The sequence below is a fragment of the Pongo pygmaeus genome, chromosome 10 (genome assembly GCF_028885625.2).
Source record: "Pongo pygmaeus isolate AG05252 chromosome 10, NHGRI_mPonPyg2-v2.0_pri, whole genome shotgun sequence".
In the NCBI taxonomy this organism is placed as follows: domain Eukaryota; kingdom Metazoa; phylum Chordata; class Mammalia; order Primates; family Hominidae; genus Pongo; species Pongo pygmaeus.
The window spans coordinates 16,146,699-16,167,158 of NC_072383.2; the positions used below are offsets into that span (position 1 = coordinate 16,146,699).

The 20,460-nt window shown below is 35.5% G+C and overlaps 1 protein-coding gene across 15 annotated transcripts in view; it reads right to left on the reverse strand.

The window, feature by feature from the left end:
• The window catches only part of EPS8 (EGFR pathway substrate 8, signaling adaptor), a 171,606-nt gene that overhangs the window by 53,600 nt on the left and 97,546 nt on the right, over positions 1-20,460 (reverse strand). For 14 of the 15 annotated variants that reach the window (XM_054445144.1, XM_054445146.1, XM_063672456.1 and 11 more), the window contains 2 exons: positions 10,595-10,674; positions 8,952-9,028 (listed from right to left, as the gene is read on the reverse strand). In XM_054445144.1, the coding sequence (XP_054301119.1) occupies positions 8,952-9,028; positions 10,595-10,653 (136 nt within the window). In that variant the 5' untranslated portion in view covers positions 10,654-10,674. The remainder of the gene's footprint in view (positions 1-8,951; positions 9,029-10,594; positions 10,675-20,460) is intronic. The other variant, XM_063672466.1, reaches the window with a different exon arrangement.

The following is a 20,460-nucleotide window of genomic DNA, read 5'->3' on the forward strand; positions in this document are numbered from 1 at the left end:
ACAACACATATGAATGTAACTTTTCATTTATATTTACTTTTAAATTTTAGATTACAATCTCCATATCCTTGTATTAATATTACTCTGATATTCCAATACATTCCATTTTTGCTTTTGCAGCATTAAAATTACTTAATAAAAACAGATGCACTACAAAATTCACTCTGTGCTACCTTTCTTTTTTTGTTTGGATGATGACCTGAGGAAGTATGATCCATCTGGTCCTACCAAAATAATGTCATCAAAAAGAAAGATCTGGTTTCACCTAAAATTTTCTCTCCCAATATAACAAAACATAAACCTTCACTTACGTGACTGTATTCTACATATTTTTAAAAAGTGAACGACCATGATTTTTCTGATTAGTTGTTGAGGATTGATCAGTGTGAGATATTAACACATCGGTAATTGTCCTTGTGACAGCCATTATGACCCTTGTAATACAATATATAATTCAGGAATATATTCCACAAAACCACATCTAGAAATAATCACTATTTCAGAGCCACTGGTTCACCATATTCTAACACAACTGTCCATGATAGATTCAGAGCAGGAGGGTTCTGCTTGCTTTGATCTGACCTTAGGACAGAAAAGAAATGGCAGTGGTTGCCATGACACCCAGTCATGATATGGCAGCTCCTGGATGTTCAAATGCTTTGTCTTTCAGGTAATTTATTGGCAAATATAACAGTTGAAGATCTGAAATACTGTGTGATTTCTGTTTAAATATTCTCATTATGAAGTATTAAGAATTTATCCCTGACCTCCCGATTTCCTAACCCATAGTTTCCCAATCCCACAGAAACATAATTTACAGAAATGAGAAGAAAAACTGATAGCATTTTAAACAGTATGACATTAACTGATCACTCTGATTGCCTAGAAGATATGGTGTCATTTCTAATATTCCAAATTAAGAATCCACGTTAGGAATTCCTAAGCTGCTTTCTCTCCTATGTTGTACAATAAATAAGTTGTATAAGAAACTACCTTTTAAAGATCCTAAAAATGTATAAATGCTATAAATGGACTTATAAATAAACTAGTAGTTCCAGTGATTTTTAAGTCAATCCATAAATAAAGGTTAATATTAACATTTTAATAGGCAATTTTGAAAGACATTTCCTAAAAGGCAATTATAATACATTTCTTTTTTATGAGAATCACATGTATTCACAAGAACTGGTATAAACAGTAATCAGGCTCCTAAGCTAGAAATCTCACCAAAGCTTTAAAACAGTATAAAAAGCCTAACTAAAATCTCTCAACACTACTCAAGATGAATCCTCTAATGAAATTCACCACTTTGCTAACAGTGGTTCTCATCCTTGGCTGCCTGTTGGAATGAACTTTATAAAACAGTGTGCAACTCATCCACTATATACTATCTCTTCAAGCAGAACATTTTCCTTTCCAAATTAAGAATGTAAATATGGTCAAATGGTATATTAAATAATAAATTCATGAATAAACATGGCAGTAGGGTTTTAGGTTTCTAGTAGTTCAAGCTGCTCAACTCCTAACATAAGAGTAAGTCTATTTCCCCTCCTATTGTGGCCCCTGCCTCTCTTTCTCGCTCAGAATCAATTAGAGGTAGGATGAAACTTACTTGCCCATAGAACCACCAGTTGTGTTTCACTATTTTGCCTATTAGCTTTTATGTCATGGTCCAGAATGTACAACTCCAAACAGACAAAATCACATGAATTCAGTAACCAATGATGAAAAATCTTTACATACAATTTTATTATACACTATTGCAAAAATTGATATTCAACTCCCAGATCAGAAATACTAAATTTAGGTTTCATTTAATTTGTTAATTAGTTGAACTGCAAGTATAAAAAGCATCCAGGTCTTGGTATTTACACTTAATTCCCTTTCACCTGCATTGCTGTTTATGCATAATATAACATTTGAAATGGCTAATATTCAGAGATACAGCTAATACTTAGAATTTTTTTTCTCTTTCTCTAAAAACAAAAATGTTCCTTAGAGAGTAAGGATTTGGCCATTAACAAGAAAAAAGTAACATAAAAGCAGCTGCTGAGTATTCCTCTCTCTAAATAAAACAATGGGCTAGAACTCATATTACTTTATACTTACAAAAACTTTCAACCACAGTAAGGGAGAATTCCTTTCCCACTAGCTTAGTGTCTATCTATTCCACAGAGGAGAGGTGCTTAATGGGAATCAGTGAGGAGCACTGAGTGATAATTACAAGCTCTCAATATCAAGCAACTACAATCACAGTTTGACAAATGAATATCCAAACCAAGATACCATTATGAAAAATAAACAAAATCATTTCTTTAAAACTACATTAAGAACTAATTTTATTGGCCTGTTCAACAAATTATTAAAATGGCTGATTCCATGAGGTAAAAAAGACTTTTAAATTTTTCAGCTAAGTTGGGAAAACTGCCAAACTGTCTTTTTGAGTCAACTGCTCTGCCACATTCTATGAAGCTGAATTTTTGACTCAAACATTTAGCTCAATTTCCTGATACTATTTAATGAATTAGAAGCCATTTACATCTTAAGAATTTCAAAAAAAAATTTTACTCTGTAAAAAAAAAAAAAAAGATTTCAATGTTTTCTCTAAGTAAAATACACACTGTAAATAATAAGGATGGGCAAAAGAGAAACGGGTTTTAACTCTTAAGTGCTGCTTGAATGTGTAAGAAATTGCTTGGGCTTTAATTATAACAAACAGAGAGACTAGCTCCAAACCAAGATCAGGAAATAGACAAGAAGAGAAAGGAAGCTAGGTATGAAAAGGACAACATATGGAATGGATATGTGTTAAGAAAAATTCAGGAACACTGCTACAAAAGAGTTGAATCAAGCACTGTGTAGAACTAAAGTTTATAGTAAACCCAATTGTACAGAAATTCACCATGCAGTTTATAGGTTACTTATACTCAATTCTTACCAACACCTCCTTGAGAAGAAAATACAAAGATGAAAAAACAGAAATATATTTTCCTACTTGTTAACATCACAATGCGGTTTAAACTTAAGGTTAAAATAAGACTTAAGGTCAGGCATGGTGGCTCACACCTGTAATCCCAGTACTTGGGAGGCCCAGGCAGGCAGATCACTTGAGGTCAGGAGTTCAAGACCAGCCTGGCCAACGTGGCAAAAGGCTGTCTCTACTAAAAATACCAAAATTAGCCAGGTGTGGTGGCACATGCCTATAGTCTCAGCTACTCAGGAGGCTGAGGCAGGAGAATTACTTGAAGTAGGATGTGGAGTTTGCAGTCAGCTGAGATTGTGCCACGGCACTCCAGCCTGGGCGACAGAGCGAGACCCTATCTCAAAAAATAAAAATAAAATGAGACTTAAAAGAGTACCTTTCTATCATACTGACCCAATATTATTTGTCCTCCCAATAATAAAATCTCAAAGTTAACTGTAGATGTTGGTAATGACAACTAAATATTACTAATTGGTAATTCAATGAAATGAGTTTTCTAGAGATAAAATGACTTTAAGCAGTTGGTAATTTATGAAATGATCACATTCCAAATTAAGCAATATCTAATCTAAAGAGAAGTTACCTTTCTGGAAAGTCCAGCTATTCAGAACATAGCATAATACCCACACTTAAATAAATGAAGTTCTCTGAGTGTTTGTTAGAGATGTCACCATGTCTATACATTAACATGTGCATATTTTAACATACAGACTCTAGTAGAAAAGACTCCCTCGGCTGGGCACGGTGGCTCATGCCTGTCATCACAGCACTTTGGGAGATGGAGGCAGGCAGATCTCAAGGTCAGGAGATCGATCGAGACCATCCTGGCTAACACGGTGAAACCCCGTCTCTACCAAAAATACAAAAAAATTAGCCGGGTGTGGTGGCGGATGCCTGTAGTCCCAGCTACTCGGGAGGCTGAGACAGGAGAATGGCATGAACCCAGGAGGCGGAGATTGCAGTGAGCGGAGATAGTGACAGGGCAAGACTCCATCTCAAATGAAAAAAAAAAAAAAAAAAAAAAAAAAAAAAAAAAAAAAAAAAAGACTCTCAAGTCCCCACTTAGAACTTATTTACTAAGAACATTTTTTATCTAGTTTCCCAGCCTATAGATATCAGAAGCCATGCTGGAAGCTCACATGTTACAACAACATGGAAAAGGGACAGGCTTGAGACCCAGTCACATGGAAAAAGCAGCCCTAAATATTCAAAAGGGAGATGAATCTGAATGATTTGGTGTAAAGGTAAGGAGCACAGCCCCTGAGTTTCACAGTGCATAAGCTAATGTGCACACACAGGATCCTTTGTCACCAAGAAGAGAGTACAGCTGCCACACCCAAGGGAAGGGAATATTTAATATACAAGTATTTCCCTTAAAAACAAGTTTTAAATTTTAGTGCTTAAAATTTAGTTGGAAAAAAATATAAAATTTCCAGTATTCTGATAACAGTAGCTAAATAAAATGTTACTGTTATAACTGGAGGAGAGAGAAATTAATATTTATCTTCCTAAGTAAGTGTTACGGTGTCAGTGACGATAATGATGCGGAATCTTTCACACGCTGGCTCAGAAATTTCTTGTATGATAATTTAAAAATGGCAAAATTGAGTTATTAAAATGGCAGCATATTTTCACTATTTTCCTTGAATAAATTAGTATGTCTTCAAATAAGCAAATTTATTGTCATATACAAGCATAGTTCACAATACAATTATACCACTTAAAAAAATATTTCTAGAGCATTATGGGGAGTGATATATGGAATATAAGTTTTAAAATATATAATGAAAGTCACCTCTTGATTCTGTCAAAATATCACTATAATTGTCTAACATCATTTGGAGGTAATATCAAAATATTAAATTTGAGAATCTTGATGAATCTGAGGACCCAGGACAGAAAGTGACTCTCCAGTACCACTCCCCATTCCCCTGAAGGCGTCATTACTTCCGTTTTCTCATATAAACTTACCACAGAATTATTATCATTTTTATCTTATAAATAAGGAAACTGGGGCCAATCATTTGTGAAAGACAGCAGCCATTTGGTAGCAGTACCATGATTCAGATCCTCTGGCCCCCAAAATCCCTGCTGCCTTTCCAAGCACATTCAGTAGAAGCAATCCAGGAGGCCCACTATGGTGTCAGACCTGAAAAGTGTTCTCATGAAAAACTCTGCATGAAACTTCAGACAGAGTATCTAGACTGTGGTCAGTGCGTAAAAAACAGCGTGAACATTCATGTTCCAGTGCACAAAACAGTATCCTCCTATTACAAAGATGTTCATGTACCACCCATGAAGGCAAATTAATTCTTGGAAGATGATTTCAACTCATTTAAAATTGTAAAAGGATAAATTTTACATAAGATGCATCAACTGTGAGAAAACAAATTATATCATAAATCTCTTCTTTACTAAATTTCCAGTTAAGACGAGACACTGCCAGCATACACTATTTAAGTTGCAGATGTGGTTTCTTTCTTCTTTGTGTCTAATACCCACCACTGTCTCTCAACACACCACACAAAACACACACATAGTGCCCTCCCTCTGAGAGTTCTCAGAAAATGCCTGTGGAATGAATGGACAGATGGATGAACGACAAGGGAGAAATATGTTCATGTTTTGAAGATACATATAATCTCTTCTTGGTGACAAAGGATCCTGTGTGTGCACATTAGCTTATGCGCTGTGAAACTCGGGGGCTGCATTCCTTACCTTTACACCAAATCATTCAGATTCATCTCCCTTCTGAATATTTAGGGCTGCTTTTTCCCATGTGGCCGGGTCTCAAGCCTTTCTTTTTTCCATGTTGTTATATCATGCGTACTTCTAGCATGTGATAACAGACGCTATACATAAGTTAAAACTATGCAGACTGGGATGCTAAACACTCCTAAAGCTACCTAAAAAAAAACTTCAACTAGAATCTGTTTATTGCAAAGCTATCTTCACAACATGAACATATTTCTCCCTTGTCATTCATCCATCTGTCCATTCATTCCATAGGCATTTTCTGAGAATTCTCAGAGGGAAGGTACTGTGTGTATGTCTTTGTGCGGTGTGTTGAGAGACAGTGGTGGGTATTAGAAACAAAGAGGAAAGAAACCACATCTGCAATTTAAAGCCATCTTACTTCTAAGCCCAATCCATTGCTAAGACTTCTCTCTTTCCTATAAATGCTTCTTGGATTTGCCCATTTCAATCCATTTTTATTTCTATCTCATTGTACCTATACACTGCTCATTTTCATTACAGTATACAAAATTGTTACATTGTAATCAAGTTTTAAGTTCTGTGACTTTGATAATCATCTAAGTTGAAAAGAGAGCCTCACTTTGCTTTATATGTAAAAGGGGGAAAATAAAATTTACTGCTTAAAAGCTAAAGATTTTCCAGGCTGGTCTCAAACTCCTGACCTGAGGTAATCCACCTGCCTTGGCCTCCCAAAGTGCTGGGATCACAAGCGTAAGCAACCCTGTCTCTACGAAAAATACAAAAATTAGCTGGGCGTGGTGGCATGCATCTATAGTCCCTGCTACTCTGGAGGCTGAGGCAAGATAATTACTTGAACCCCAGAGGCGGAGGCTGCAGTGAGCCGAGATTGCACCAATGCACTCTAGCTTGGGCAACAGAGCGAGACTCCGTCTCCAAAAAAAAAAAAAAAAAAAGTAAGATTTTTCAATCCTTGGATCTAAGATTTTATAAAGTTGCTTCTAATACAATATAAACATTAAAATTTACAGGTGAGTTCTATTTTCTATTCTTATTTCTTTCTTAGTTCTCTGAAATTAGATTTTAGATCTGTGGTATTTCTGAGAGGATTAATACTCTTTCTCCTTATTGAAAGTCTTTAGGCTATTATTAGGTGTCTAATTTGCCATATTACTTAAATCTCTGATTCACTTATTTCCATCCATATTCATCAAATTCATCCTCAATATTATTACCAGAGTGCGCCAGAACAAATCTGACCTATTACTATCCTGAGTAAAATACATCAAAGGCTGCTCATTCATTGTAAACAATGCCTAAATTCCTTAGTATAATTCTTCCCAATGTGGTCTACATTCATTTTTTCAATCTTATTTCCCAATGCACCACCATGCACTCTCCAGTTAACACCAAATTGCTTGCATCTGATTAATTCATTACACTCATTCTGCAAGTATTTTCTGAGAATAAATTATATATTAGCCACTATGCCAGTAAGCACAGGGAATCCTGAAGTGAACAAGACAAATATGGGCCACCTTCACAGCATTGACAGTCCTGCTTAAAAGGGTTTCGTACTGTCTGCAGCATCCTCCGACCCCTGAAATGCTGAAGAACACAATATAACTTTCACAGCTCAGCTCAAGGCTCAATTCCTCTATTAAATCCTTTCTGACCAACCCTCACCAGTGCACCTCCTACACACTACCATCTAAGCACATTTAGCCCTTTATTATAACAATGTGTTTACTAGTCTATTGCACCAAAATGGCACATAGGCAACAGCCATCTCTTAGTCATCTTTGAAATGAATGAAAGCACATAGAAATAAAGACTATGAAGATCATGGCATAGCATACTTAATAAATACTGCACTTAGTAAATAATCTGTCTAGAAATGAAAGACTGAAGGAATTATTTTATTCTTAACCAAAAAATCTTTTTCTGTTATCTTCAAGTTATTCTCCAGACCGTAAGTCCCTTAAAGTCAGGGATCATATATTTTTGGTCCTGTTCTATACACATATTAATGACAAAATATTTATTGGATACATTCTCTAGATCTACAATTCACAACTATTAGACCACAGTAAGAATGTCACAATACTTAATAAACTGAAACCAACAATAATCAGATTAATAAGGCTATAAAAAGTATAGGCATGTATGGTATTAAATCCATTTTATGAATGTCTGATTTCAGTGATAATGCCAATTCACTAAGAATATAGGTAGAAAAACAATCACAAAACCTTAGAATTGTTTATTCTTACAACAGCCAAGAAGTTGCAGATATAGATAATGTAAAAAAGAATTCCACAATTTAGAAAATGCTGTTGCTTCCTATAGCACATAATAACGATAATATCAACAACAATAATAGCAAACACACACAGTGTTTTCTACTTGCCAAGAACAGTTCCAAGTATTTTGCATGTACTAACTTTTTTAATGCTCATTTCAAACCTGTGAGATACCCCCATTACACAGATAAGCAAAATTAGGCACACACAGGTAAATTAATTTGCCCAAGATCACTCAGATAATAAATAACTGAATTTGAACCTAGGAAGTCTGGTTGCAGAGTCTTTGCTATTAACCACAATATTATTCTCATTCTTTATTGTTATACAATAAAAGTGGCCATCCAGACTCTATACAAATACATGCCATCCTAAACATATGTGGCAAATTTCAGGAGTCCTCGACTTCTTGTTACTTATGACTTCTATTTTATATCTGAAGTGTAAAAAAATAGTATGTATATGTGAGACAATCCAGAGAGGGCACTGGGAGTAAGGTCAGGGAAAAAGCGTAATTATTTTGCAGTGCATAAAGAAATTATATAACATCTATTAGACGTACTGTAATAATACCCCCCAAAATTCAAGAGCTATGAGGAAAAAGTTCTGTCACCTGTCAGTCCACCACCAACTAGATCAGTCACAAAGATCAACAAACATTATTACAAGTAGTAAATGGGAAAAGCCACCTAGGGCATTGGCACCATGCATAGGACTTTTGAAAACACTGCAATACATTTCATCTGTAGTTCTAAAATGTATAACAGCAAGCAGAGTTCATGGCTTTGGCAGTTTTTATAAAAACTCTTCTTTAAAATAATCCTTATTTAGCTATCACCACCTCATTCCAAACAATATTAAGTGTGTGGGTTCAAACCATGAGTTTGAAAATGTAATTTGTAAAAAGTGGTTAGAAACAGAATTATACCCTATCAAATAAACAAACCTACCATATAGGGCCTTTGCACTTGTTTTTGAACCATGTTCTCTGTCCATCTGGGAAAAGGTAGGTGATGATCCGTAGCCACTGTAATAATAATAATAACAATAAAAGGTCATTGTGTTGGGTTAAAGTCCAATATAAGTAACAGAAACTCAACAAGAAAATAAAAATTCCAATGCACTATAATCACCATGTGTTTAAAAGAACATACTGATCGCCAGGCACGGTGGCTCACACCTGTAATCCCAGCATTTTGGGAGGCCGAGGCGGGCAGATCACCTGAGGTCAGGAGTTCGTGACCAGCCTGACCAACATGGAGAAACCCCGCCTCTACTGAAAATACAAAATTAGCCGGGTGTGGTGCCACATCCCTGTAATCCCAGCTACTCAGGACACTGAGGCAGGAGAATCGCTTGAACCCAGGAGGTGGAGGTTGCAGTGAGCCGAGATCGCGCCACTGCGCTCCAGCCTGGTGACAGAGGGAGACTCTGTCTCAAAAAAAAAAAAAAAAAAAAAAAAAAATTAGCTAGGCATGGTGGCAGGCACCTGTAATCCCAGCTATGCAGGAGGCTATCTAACCTCTTGCTACTAATATGTTATGTGAAATAAATAGTGCTTTATTTGAATTTTACTCATTTCTTCAATAAACATTTTTTTAAGACCCAAAACCTAGAAGAATAAGGACTATGGGAGGAGGAAACAGGGTGCTGTCAATAAAACAAGTACACAAAATAATTATAATAGAATGTGATATCCGGGTAAAACTAATAGATATGACACGTAAAATCAAAGAAGGACTAACTATCAACATATCTAAGAAAACTTTACTACCACATTGACACGAGCAGAATCTAAATGAGTGGAAAGAAGCTCTATAAACAGGCAGAGAATCAAGTGAGGAAAAGGTATGTGGAACTGACTCAAGAAATAGCACAGTGTCTGTGGAAAGATGCAGTTAATGTAACATTCCCAGAATAGACGAATGACTGGAGAAGCTGTGGCAGATTGAGGACTTTTAGCATCATGATTAAGAACTACACTTTATTTTATTCTCTCAAAATAGTAAACATTACCTGTTATGAAAAAATGATGAGTAAAATATACACCACAATGGCCAATGTCAAATAATAACATTAATTGTAATACATAAGACAATGGCCAATTAAGTCAGGGTTATGATTTCAAGTTATATCTGGACCCACTGGAATGATTTTGTTAGTTTGCCTGATCTTTTCTAGTTTTACACAATGGTAAATAACTGGATTAGTTTATACTAAATGACATTTAACCCTTCTCAAATGCCAATATTTTACAAACAACAATAACAGAATGCACCACAGAAATTCAAAGCTCTGAAGTAGATTATATATTCAACCATGAAAAGCAAGAATGCATAAAGTACTAGAATGAAACATCTTCCAAGTGTGAGATCAATATCATTATCATAAGGCTATGTACTTCACCATCTTATTCTTATCAGACATAATAAACTTTTAATAACATGTTTTGTAACAAAGATATTACATATTAATGAGGAATGAACTACTGAACTACACAACAAAAGTAATCTTTTCACTAAAAATATAAAACAATTAAAATCACCAAATCAAATCCCCCCAAAACATATTAAATATAAACTTTTTAACTTACTTCATCTGAGATGGGTACATTTCAAAACTACTGGGGTGATTAGAAATATGACCATTCATTGTGTCTTTCACTCGTGTGTTCTAAAAAAAGAAAGACACATAGATTAAAGGCAATAAAAAGGTCAAGACATCTCAGTTTCAAAAGTTATTCATTCAACAAATATGTGTTGCTGCCAGGAATTATAGTAGAAATACAAAGATAACGATCTCCACCCTCAAAGAGCTCAGGCCCCAGAGGTATAGATGAACATTTAAACTAAGATCCAATTGGCATTTAAAATTACTATGCTAAAATTGTAAGCAAATTTAGGTGAACAAAAGAAAAATCTAAAATAAAGTTCTGAGTCCTCAAAGCATATAGACATAATTCTACATTCCGCCCAAACTCATAATCAACTACCAATTTTATGAGATGTTATTTTGTTTACTGTTCCATTATAAAAGTAATAAACTCATTTAATTTAAAAAGTTGAGAAATACAGAAAAGTATAAAAGCAAAAAGTATCACCCAGAGCCCTATCATTTACAGAGAACCAGGTAACAGTTACCTTGCAGTCTTTTTGCCTGCAAGTGGTTTTCTTTCCTCCCTTCCTTCTTTTATTTCTTCTTTCCTTCAAAGCACATTTGACAACATGTGCTTTGTCAAATGCACAAATGCACATGGATACATCTTTTTTCAAGAAAGTTTTCATTTACACACTTCTTTTACTTTTCACAAGAAAATAACTTTAAAAATCAGCATCAGATATTTAACCTCAAAAACCATTTTCAAATCTGTTTTACAGATTGAACAAACTTCCTTCAAACAAGGTAAATAATGAGTAAAACTTCCTCATTACCAAATAGAATGGCCTTTTCTTTCTTCTAGACAACATTGCTGTACCCAATTTATTTCTATTCACTCCTGGATATTTGGTCCTCTCCGGGTTTTGTGTCACTAAGCTATCCTGGATCCTGTCTTATTTTTCTGACTTTTGTCTTTTCAAATATATTATATTACTATGTCCTCTCAATAACTGTGAGTTAGGCAGGACGTACACCAGCTTTATGGGCCAAGGGGGTGAAAGCATGAACAAAAATTGATTATTAAGTTTCAGGTCCTGTGATGGATATTGGGACCACCAAAGTGAACCAAACAGACATGGTCCCAACTATAGGGCCAACAGTCTAGTTGGGGGAAAGAGACAATGAATAAATGTTAAATTTTAAGTTGTACTTATTATTACAAAGGGAACATTCATCATAACATGGATGCATATAATAAGGGAACTTAACTCAAATTAGAAGGGCATAGAAAGCCTACATAAAGAAATAATATTCAAGATCTGGTCACTTTGAGTTAATTCTTTCTCATTCTTCAGATCTCAGTTCAATCACAATGTCCTCAGGGGAAGATTTTACTGACCTTCCTGGATAGATAAAATCCCACTATCAGATACTCTCCATAATATAAACAATTTTTCAAAGCATTTACCACATTCATAACTTTTCCTTCACTTAAATTAATACCTGACTCTTCACTAAACTCTTAGCCCCCAAAAGGCCTGAATTTTTGTTTGATGACTTCTGCTTTTCAAACAAGAAGAAGGGTACCAGGCACAGAATAGGTGTTCATTAAGTATTTATTCAAAGAAAGAAAGAAGGAAATCCATGTCCCATTCTTCAAAGAGTTTATTGTATTCTTAGGGAAACAAAGTTAATTCACGTAAAACAAATAGTAAGGAATTAAGTCCCAACATATGTAGCTCTATTTTAAATCCTCTAGAAGTTTGGAGAGGGAAAAGGCCATGAAGACTGTCATTACTTTCTGGAAGGGCTGGGACTTGACCTAGTTCTTAAAAAATGGATAAGAATGGCCCCCAAAACACTGGAATTTAATTCAAGCTTTCCTATCCACTGCTTAAAAGCAAATTTATAAATTAAGAAGCAAAGAAAGATTGGCCTCTGCCCTATACATGCATGTACTTATAAAATTACGTGTATATTACACTGCTGTGCTCCATTTTTGTTGTTTTCCTTCTTCAGTTTATACTTAGATACAATCAGTGATGTGCTGGTAAACCAATTATCAGGGTGGGACAAGGCAGAGGGCCTGATTTGTAGTGCTTATTGATTTCCATGGTATAAATATTCCCACCATGGCCAATTTCAAGCAGTCAGTGGTTTAATAGCAGCTTATAAAATTCCTAAATTCTTCACAATTGGCTAAGGATCCAACTACAGCACATCATTGCTACATTCTATAATTTGGGCCAGCACAGAGGCCTGGAATAATATTATGGAACTAGAGATAGTCTGGAATTTTAACACTATTCCTGGCACCAACTGGGCTAGAAAAGTCAATTAAGCCTCTGTCTCAATGTTCTCATCAGTAAAATAGAGACAATTCTTCATCTTCCGCGCTCACAGTGCTAGTGTAAAGATGAAATGAGAGATCTGCAAGTTTCTTCCAAAACTGAAAAAAAAGAAGTGTTCTTTCAAAGCAACCTGGTTCATTCAGTATATAAATTAAACCCCTAGGGTTTGTGCTGATTTTGATCTGGTTTGCGTTTTAAAACCACAGCAGCTGGTTTTAATGAAAAGTGATAGCCACAGCATCTCATCTTTTCATGTTTAATTCTTCATGACAATCAAATAAATGCATGGTCTCTGTTTTGTTTTAAAATAGTGATCTGTTAGAATAAAAGAACATTAGAAAAGGGGATAGAAAATGTCAATTTGCTAAATTGAATTTTAAATCTAGAAACTTTTTGTCATTTGGCAATCACAGTTTCACTTATCGTGGTGGCTAATGTGGCAAATATGGAGGCTTTCAAATACCCAATTGGAGCAACTGCAGCGTATACCACGCAAAGGAAACAATTACAAATGTTTGTCTTTTTTTCCATTAGGCTTTTAAGACATACCCAGTTTATACCCATATACACCATATACACAATTTAAAATAATGAGCAACTCTAACGGAAAAAGTGTTTTTATTTTTATAAACTGTTAAAGCAACCTAAAAACTAAAGAGATAAAGGTTTTTTTAATCACTTTTAAGTTTAAAGACTCACAAATGCAGTTAATCACACTAACTACATAATTCTACTGAAAGTATACACTAAAGCCATCATAATAGCTACCATCTACAGCTGGCTCTTGAACAAGAGGAGGTTGAACTGCAGAGTCCACTTATAAGCAAATTTTCTTCCACCTCTGCCACCGGGAGACAGCAAAACCGACCCCTCCACTTCCTCTCCCTCAGCCTACTCAACGTGAAGACAACAAGGATGAAGACCTTCATGATGATCCACTTCTATTTCATGAATAGTGAACATATTTTCTCTTTCTTAAGATTTTATTTTCTCTAGCTTACTTCATTTTAGAGTATATAACACATATGCAAAATATGTTAGTCAACTATTTATGTTATCTTAGGTAGACAGTAGGCTATTAGTACACGTTTTAGAGGAGTCGAAGTTATACACAGATTTTCGACTGAGTGGGGGTCAGCACCCCTAATCCCTGCATTTGCTCAAGGGTCAGCTATATTTGATTTTAAGTAACAGCATCAATTTCCTTATGAAAACACTTTTAGTAAGTCGTAGTTACTATAATTTTATCTTTATTTTCTACAGAAAATAAAATTATTTGGCAATTAGAAGGATACAAATGATAAACTTAAGATCTAAGTTAAGCACATCAAAAATGTAACACACTATAATTTTCAAAAAGAAAGGAAATGGAATGTATAAAAAATGACTGTAAGAAGAAATAAACGAGGCTATAAGGCTAACTCAGCAAATTAAATTTGTATTAGAAAGTTTTAAGATTCTCAAATATAAGTTTCAGATTCCTTTTCTTTACTCTTGCTTGCATCTCATATCAATTTTCAAATTGGTAGATGAGTATGTAGTCATGACTCAATGTTAGAAAACTACCTACCCAATCTTGCTGCCACATAATTAGTAACTCTCCGCATATTTAACTGTCCTTCAAATGACTTGTGTTCTCAGAAAATATCACAGATGTTTTTTATCTACAGAATTGTGTTTTTGTGTGTTTGGATATGACATTGAAACATCTATGTCTAGGTTTCAATTTAATTTAATTTATGTCTCCCAGTCTAAGTTACAACCAAGTGGGGGAGGGGGGGTATTATCATTACTTAGGATTTTCACTGAAAGATCAGTGAAACTTAATTTCTACCAATACTTTGTGACATTGTCTACCAATGATTTTGCTTAAAACATTAGAAAATAATAATCTTCTTTAAACCTCTTAAATCATCACACACTCTGTCTCCTGCAGTGTCTTCTAGAGCAATCACGTTTTAATATCTCCTACCAGTACCATTGGTAAAGATGGCACCATGTATTTTTCTATGTTATTTGTTCAAATATCAATTAACAAAGAATTTTTATGTGTGAATAAACTCAAAAAACTAATAAGGATATTAAGCTCTTGTAACAATAATGTGGTTAATGCCTGTGAAGGTATCACAATAATTTCTAGGCCATATAGAAGAACAGTATTTTCTCAACACCAGTATCAATGTAAAGGAGTAGTTTTATGCCTTTGAATCAACACAATAAAATCACTTAAAATAGTTAACTTAGTTCCTCTTTCTTTATGACAAAATTCTTAAGCTGTTCATAAATTAGAACATAATTTTAGGAAAATATGATCAAATCAGAATGTTGTTTGCTTAACAAGTGGCTGAAGAAAACTACTCATAACAAAATTTAATATGCAACTTTAGAAATAACTACTTTAGCACTAATTATGTTTGCTATTGTGATGGATTTCATAGGAAGGCCTAATACAGAAAAGAGCCATAGACATATTCTAATACTACTATTGTATTTCCCTCCAATTCTTGTCTATTCCCTGAGTTGCTATGATGACATCATTGGCACACATGTACTACTGGATGCTATACTATACATGGAAATTACTAATATCTCAGTTCAAAATGTTGTTGATATTTTACTGACTTGGGAAACTATGCTAATTTTAAAAAGAATCACTTCTATTTATTGAGTTTTAACACTGCATCAGGTATCATGCTAAATGCATTCTACTGTCTAATTTGACATTAGTTTTTGAAGGAAGTACTATTCTTCATTCTCATTTTATAGATGAAGAAATTGAAACAAAGAAACCGCCATTTGTGTGGTATTTTGAAACTTAATAAAATCATATAGTACCATGAATGACTGACAAGTAATGTCTTATTTGCATCTAAGGTAAAATCATAGGCAGAAGTGAACACAAAGGAGAAAGGGAAAGAAAACATTTAATGAGCCCCCACTTCATAAGACATTTTACAAATATCACCTCACTTTATCCTTAAAACAACATTATCAGCTAGTTATTGGCTCTATTTTATGGGTGAGATGACAGCCTCAAGGCGGTTATGTCATTTGCCTAAGTGGTAATGATACGGAAAGGAAGGGAGTGGTCCCTTTAAATAATACAAAAGTGGGGAAAGGAAGTGCTGGGTAGAGGAAGGCGTGGTCGCTGGTTAGGGCTCCACCCCCATGGACCTAGATGAGGACAGGCATTTTTGTTTTCCTGCCCAAACGTTGCATTTCCCAAGACCACCCTGGCCTGCCACGCCCCCATCCTGTATCTATAAAAACCCTGAGAACCTAGCAGGCAGGCACATAAGCAGCTGGACATTGAGAAGGGCACGTTGGCAGAGGAACACACCAGCAGAGGAACACACCAACAGGTACCAGCATGCTGCTGGCCACTAACCGGCAGAATGACGCGGAGTTTGGAGTTTAGCAGTGACAGCCGGACTCCATGGGAAAACCATTCTCCCTTCTGGCTCCCACATCTGCTGAGAGCTACCTCCACTTAATAAAACCCTGCACTCATTCTCCAAGCCCACGTGTGATCCGATTCTTCCGATACGCCAAGGCAATAACCCCAGGATATAGAAAACCCCGTCCTTGCAATAAGGTAGAGAGTCTAATTGAGCTGGTTAACACAACCTGTCTATAGACAGCAAAACTAAAAGAGCACCCTGTAACACACACCCACGGGGGCTTCATCTGTAAACATTCACCCCTAGACACTGCTGTGGGGTTGGAACCTCACAGCCTGCCAATCTGCATGGTCCCCTAGAGGTCTGAGCAGCAGGGCACTGAAGAAACAAGCCACACTGGCATTGCATGCCCTGCGAGGGGGACAAAGGAACTTTTCTTGTTTCAGTAACACAAGAAGCTAAAATTAGAAGCAGAACTCAAACTCTGATCTGACTGACTTACATCCTATTTTTTTTCAATAAGTTACACCATTGTGTGATAGTTTGACCATTGTGTGCTTGCCAAAAGTTTTCAGTTTTATACACTCTGATGTGCAATTATATTCTTTATTCTAATCAACTTTTCTTAAAATAAGGTATTAAAAATGCTAGTTTTTGGAAAGGAAGAGTATTTACTGAGAAAACTAGGATTAAATATATTTTTAATGCTAAATATCCTTTTTCCATAACAGCACCACATGCTAAATTAGTACAGTTCAACATACTTTACAAAAGCAAACAGAAAAAGACCTACCAGGGCCTGACATAAATCAGCTGCGTGGGAAGATGGAAAAACATACTCTAAAAACATCTTTTTAAAAAGTTTTGTTTTGTTTTTAATTGACAAATAATAATTGTATATATTTATAGCATACAATGTGGTGCTTTGATACATGTATAACTATGAAATGATTAAATCGGGCTAATTAGCATATCCAACACCTCAAATATTTATCATCTCTTTGTGGTAAGAACATTTAAAACCCTCTCTGTTAGCTATTTTGAAATATACAAAACATTAGCATTAACTATAGTCACTGTGCTGTGCAATTGATCACCAGAACTTATTCCTCCTAACTGAAACCGTGTACCCATTGTTAAGTGAAATAAGCCAGGCACAGAGATTTCACTTATACGCAGACTCTAAAAAAGTTGGATTCACTGAAGTAGAAAGTAGGATGGTAGTTAGCAGAGGCTGGGAGTTGGGGAAGGAGGTGGACCAGAAGAGGAGAAACGTTGGTAATATCATCTTTAATGAGACTGAAACGCCTGAATTCAAATTTCATTCTGGTGTATTAAATGGCATCTAAAAATAGTAAATCATAAAACATTACAGGTACAGCAAGAAGAGCTATAACCCACGGATGAGATATAATATTTTAATATTTAACCACCCTGACACCACATGATTACCTTCCTCTACATCACCTAGAGCAAAGGACATTAAGCAGCAAACAAAATACTGCAGGTGACTCACTGCATTTCCGTACAGCTCCTTAAGAGGATCAATCTTTTCTAAAATGTACAATAATATCTTTATAAATGCTTACAACCTACAAAGTGGAAAATGGTACATTTAGGCAACTGCTGTACTGAATTCATCCCACTTTTCTAAATCATAAATACATCTCCTGAATATTACTATAAGTAAAAACTTAATTGTTAAACCACATGGGACTTTTTTAAAAAGCCTAAGAATTCTATTTTTTTAAAGGTTAACTAAATCTTTCTAGTGTATTATAATGCACATACTTACACTACCCGCAAACTACTTCTCATATATTTTATTGATAGTCACTATTTCTTATCTCAACTTCCTCTCTTCCTGCCTGCCATAATATTCTAACATTGACTGCTTTGATAAGAGAACACAGAGGTATTATATCTTATCAAGGATTATCCATTGTTTGAATTTGTCTGCTCTATTTTAGCAATACATGGTTTTACAGATCCAATGGCCAGCAGAATGATTATATGGGGGAAGGTAATTGCTTTCTAACAGAATATTTTGTATACTTTTCTAGGTATCAGACTGTATCAAGAGCAACATGTATAACTTTATAAGTCTATGAAAAGTTCACGACTAAGCAGGTAAGTTAAAACCCTCAATTCTTAACTGTTCCTTCTTCCTATTATCTTATGCCTCTTAACATTTTGCCCACAAAGATAAAAATGCACTCTTTTCAAAACAGTATTTTTCATTTATCTTCAAGAATAGAGGCAGTCCTAATAGGCTGCTAGAAAGTGATGCAACAAAGAAGAGTTAAGACCAAACAAAAAAGTCAGTTCCACTAACTGTCTACACTTGGCTGAATATAAAAAAACAAGCCAGATTGTCAGTAGGTAATCCTACTAAGAAATCAAATCTCTAGCACCTCATCCAACTCACAGAAAACCTAGGACAAACTTTCCTTGAAGCTTTCCTGCTAATAAAGAAATTTTAGGGGGAAAAAAAGCATCTTTAAGAAAAGACCACATTATAGGCAATAGAGACAGCAAAGTGTGAAGTTCAAGGGCAACTAGATTAGGGATGGATCTAGAGGATAAAATCTCCCTCAAAGAATGACTAGACCAAAAAAGGCAAGAGAGGCCGGGCACAGTGGTTTACTATGCCTGTAATCCCAACACTTTGGGAAGTCAAGATGGGGTTACTGCTTGAGGCCAGGCATTCGAGACCAGCCTGGTTAACATAGTAAGGTCCCATTTCTACCAATAAAAAAAAATTAAGAAAAAAGAAAGAAAGATAATGACTTTTAGAAATATATAGTATAATGGGGCAGAGAGACATCAAAAGGATCATTTATAGTACAATGTGGCAAGTAGAAGGACAGTATGCAAGGCCTGCGCCTAGGGCTGGAAGTGGGAGACATTCAGTTCATAACTGCCTTCCTTCACAGGCTGTGATGCAGGCGCTGAGTAAGCCAGAAGGCAAAAGAGAAGAGCAAAGGCAAGAGATGGCTTTGGACACTTAGGAAACCGTCAGCAGTTTGGTAGGAAGTTATGAGGGATGAGGTTGGAGATGAAGTGAGAATCATATCACAGAGGATAAATTACAGATACACCACATTTTTGTGAGACTAAAATTCAGTGTTTAATTATTGAAACTATGTAAATGCTATTCACAGTATACTAAGAATACCCTTCCATTTTTATACATTTGTCTTCTTTTTGTTAATAATTATCTTTCCCCCCAACTCTTAGTGATCCTATGTCCCCCTCGTTAATTTTATTACTTTACACCACCAGAAGTGGAGCCCTCCTTTCAATACATTGAAGCACTACCCATTCTATCATTACTCTAACATTTCTGTCTTTCTGCAGGCTTCTTTCCCAGATATATGACTGCTCCACTCTGAACTGATTACACTCTAAGGCTCCGAAGAGCTTTCATCACGGGATCCACATTCCTCACCACCTTGTGAATCCCCTTCATGTTTCCCCTGTCTTGGAGCCTTGCTTCCTGGATCCCGGACCTCCCTCTTTCCATGCTTTTACTTTTTTATTTTGGTAGGGCACATACTTCAGGGACTTCCTGAGAAAGAGTATTAGAAATGTACATTTTTGAAACTTTATATGATGAAAAATGTGTTTATTCTACCTTTACACATGATGGACCATTTGTCTTGGTTTCAAATTGTAGATTGAAAGAGGTTTGGTTTTTTTCTTGTGTGTGCCCCATAATTTTGAAGCCATTGTGGTTCTGTCTTCAATGGCCCCTGCTGAATGTTAGGGGCCACGCTGACTCTCAATTTTTTGTATAGAGCCTGTCTGTTTTCTTCTGTCTGGAGTCTAGGATCTTCATTTTTACCCCTGATGTTCTGAAATGTTATGGTGCTATACATTAGTATGGGTGTTTTTTGAAAAATTCAGCATATTGGAAACACAATAGGCCTTTTCAAACTTGAAAATCATTTTCCTAAAGTCCGGGAAACTTTCTTTTGCTATTTCTTTGATAGTTTCCTTGCTATATATACTTTTCGTTTTTCTAAAAAATTCAATTGCTCAGAGTAGGACCTCCTGGTCTAAGTCTCTACTTTTGTATTTTCTCTTTTGTTTTTCATTTTGTAATT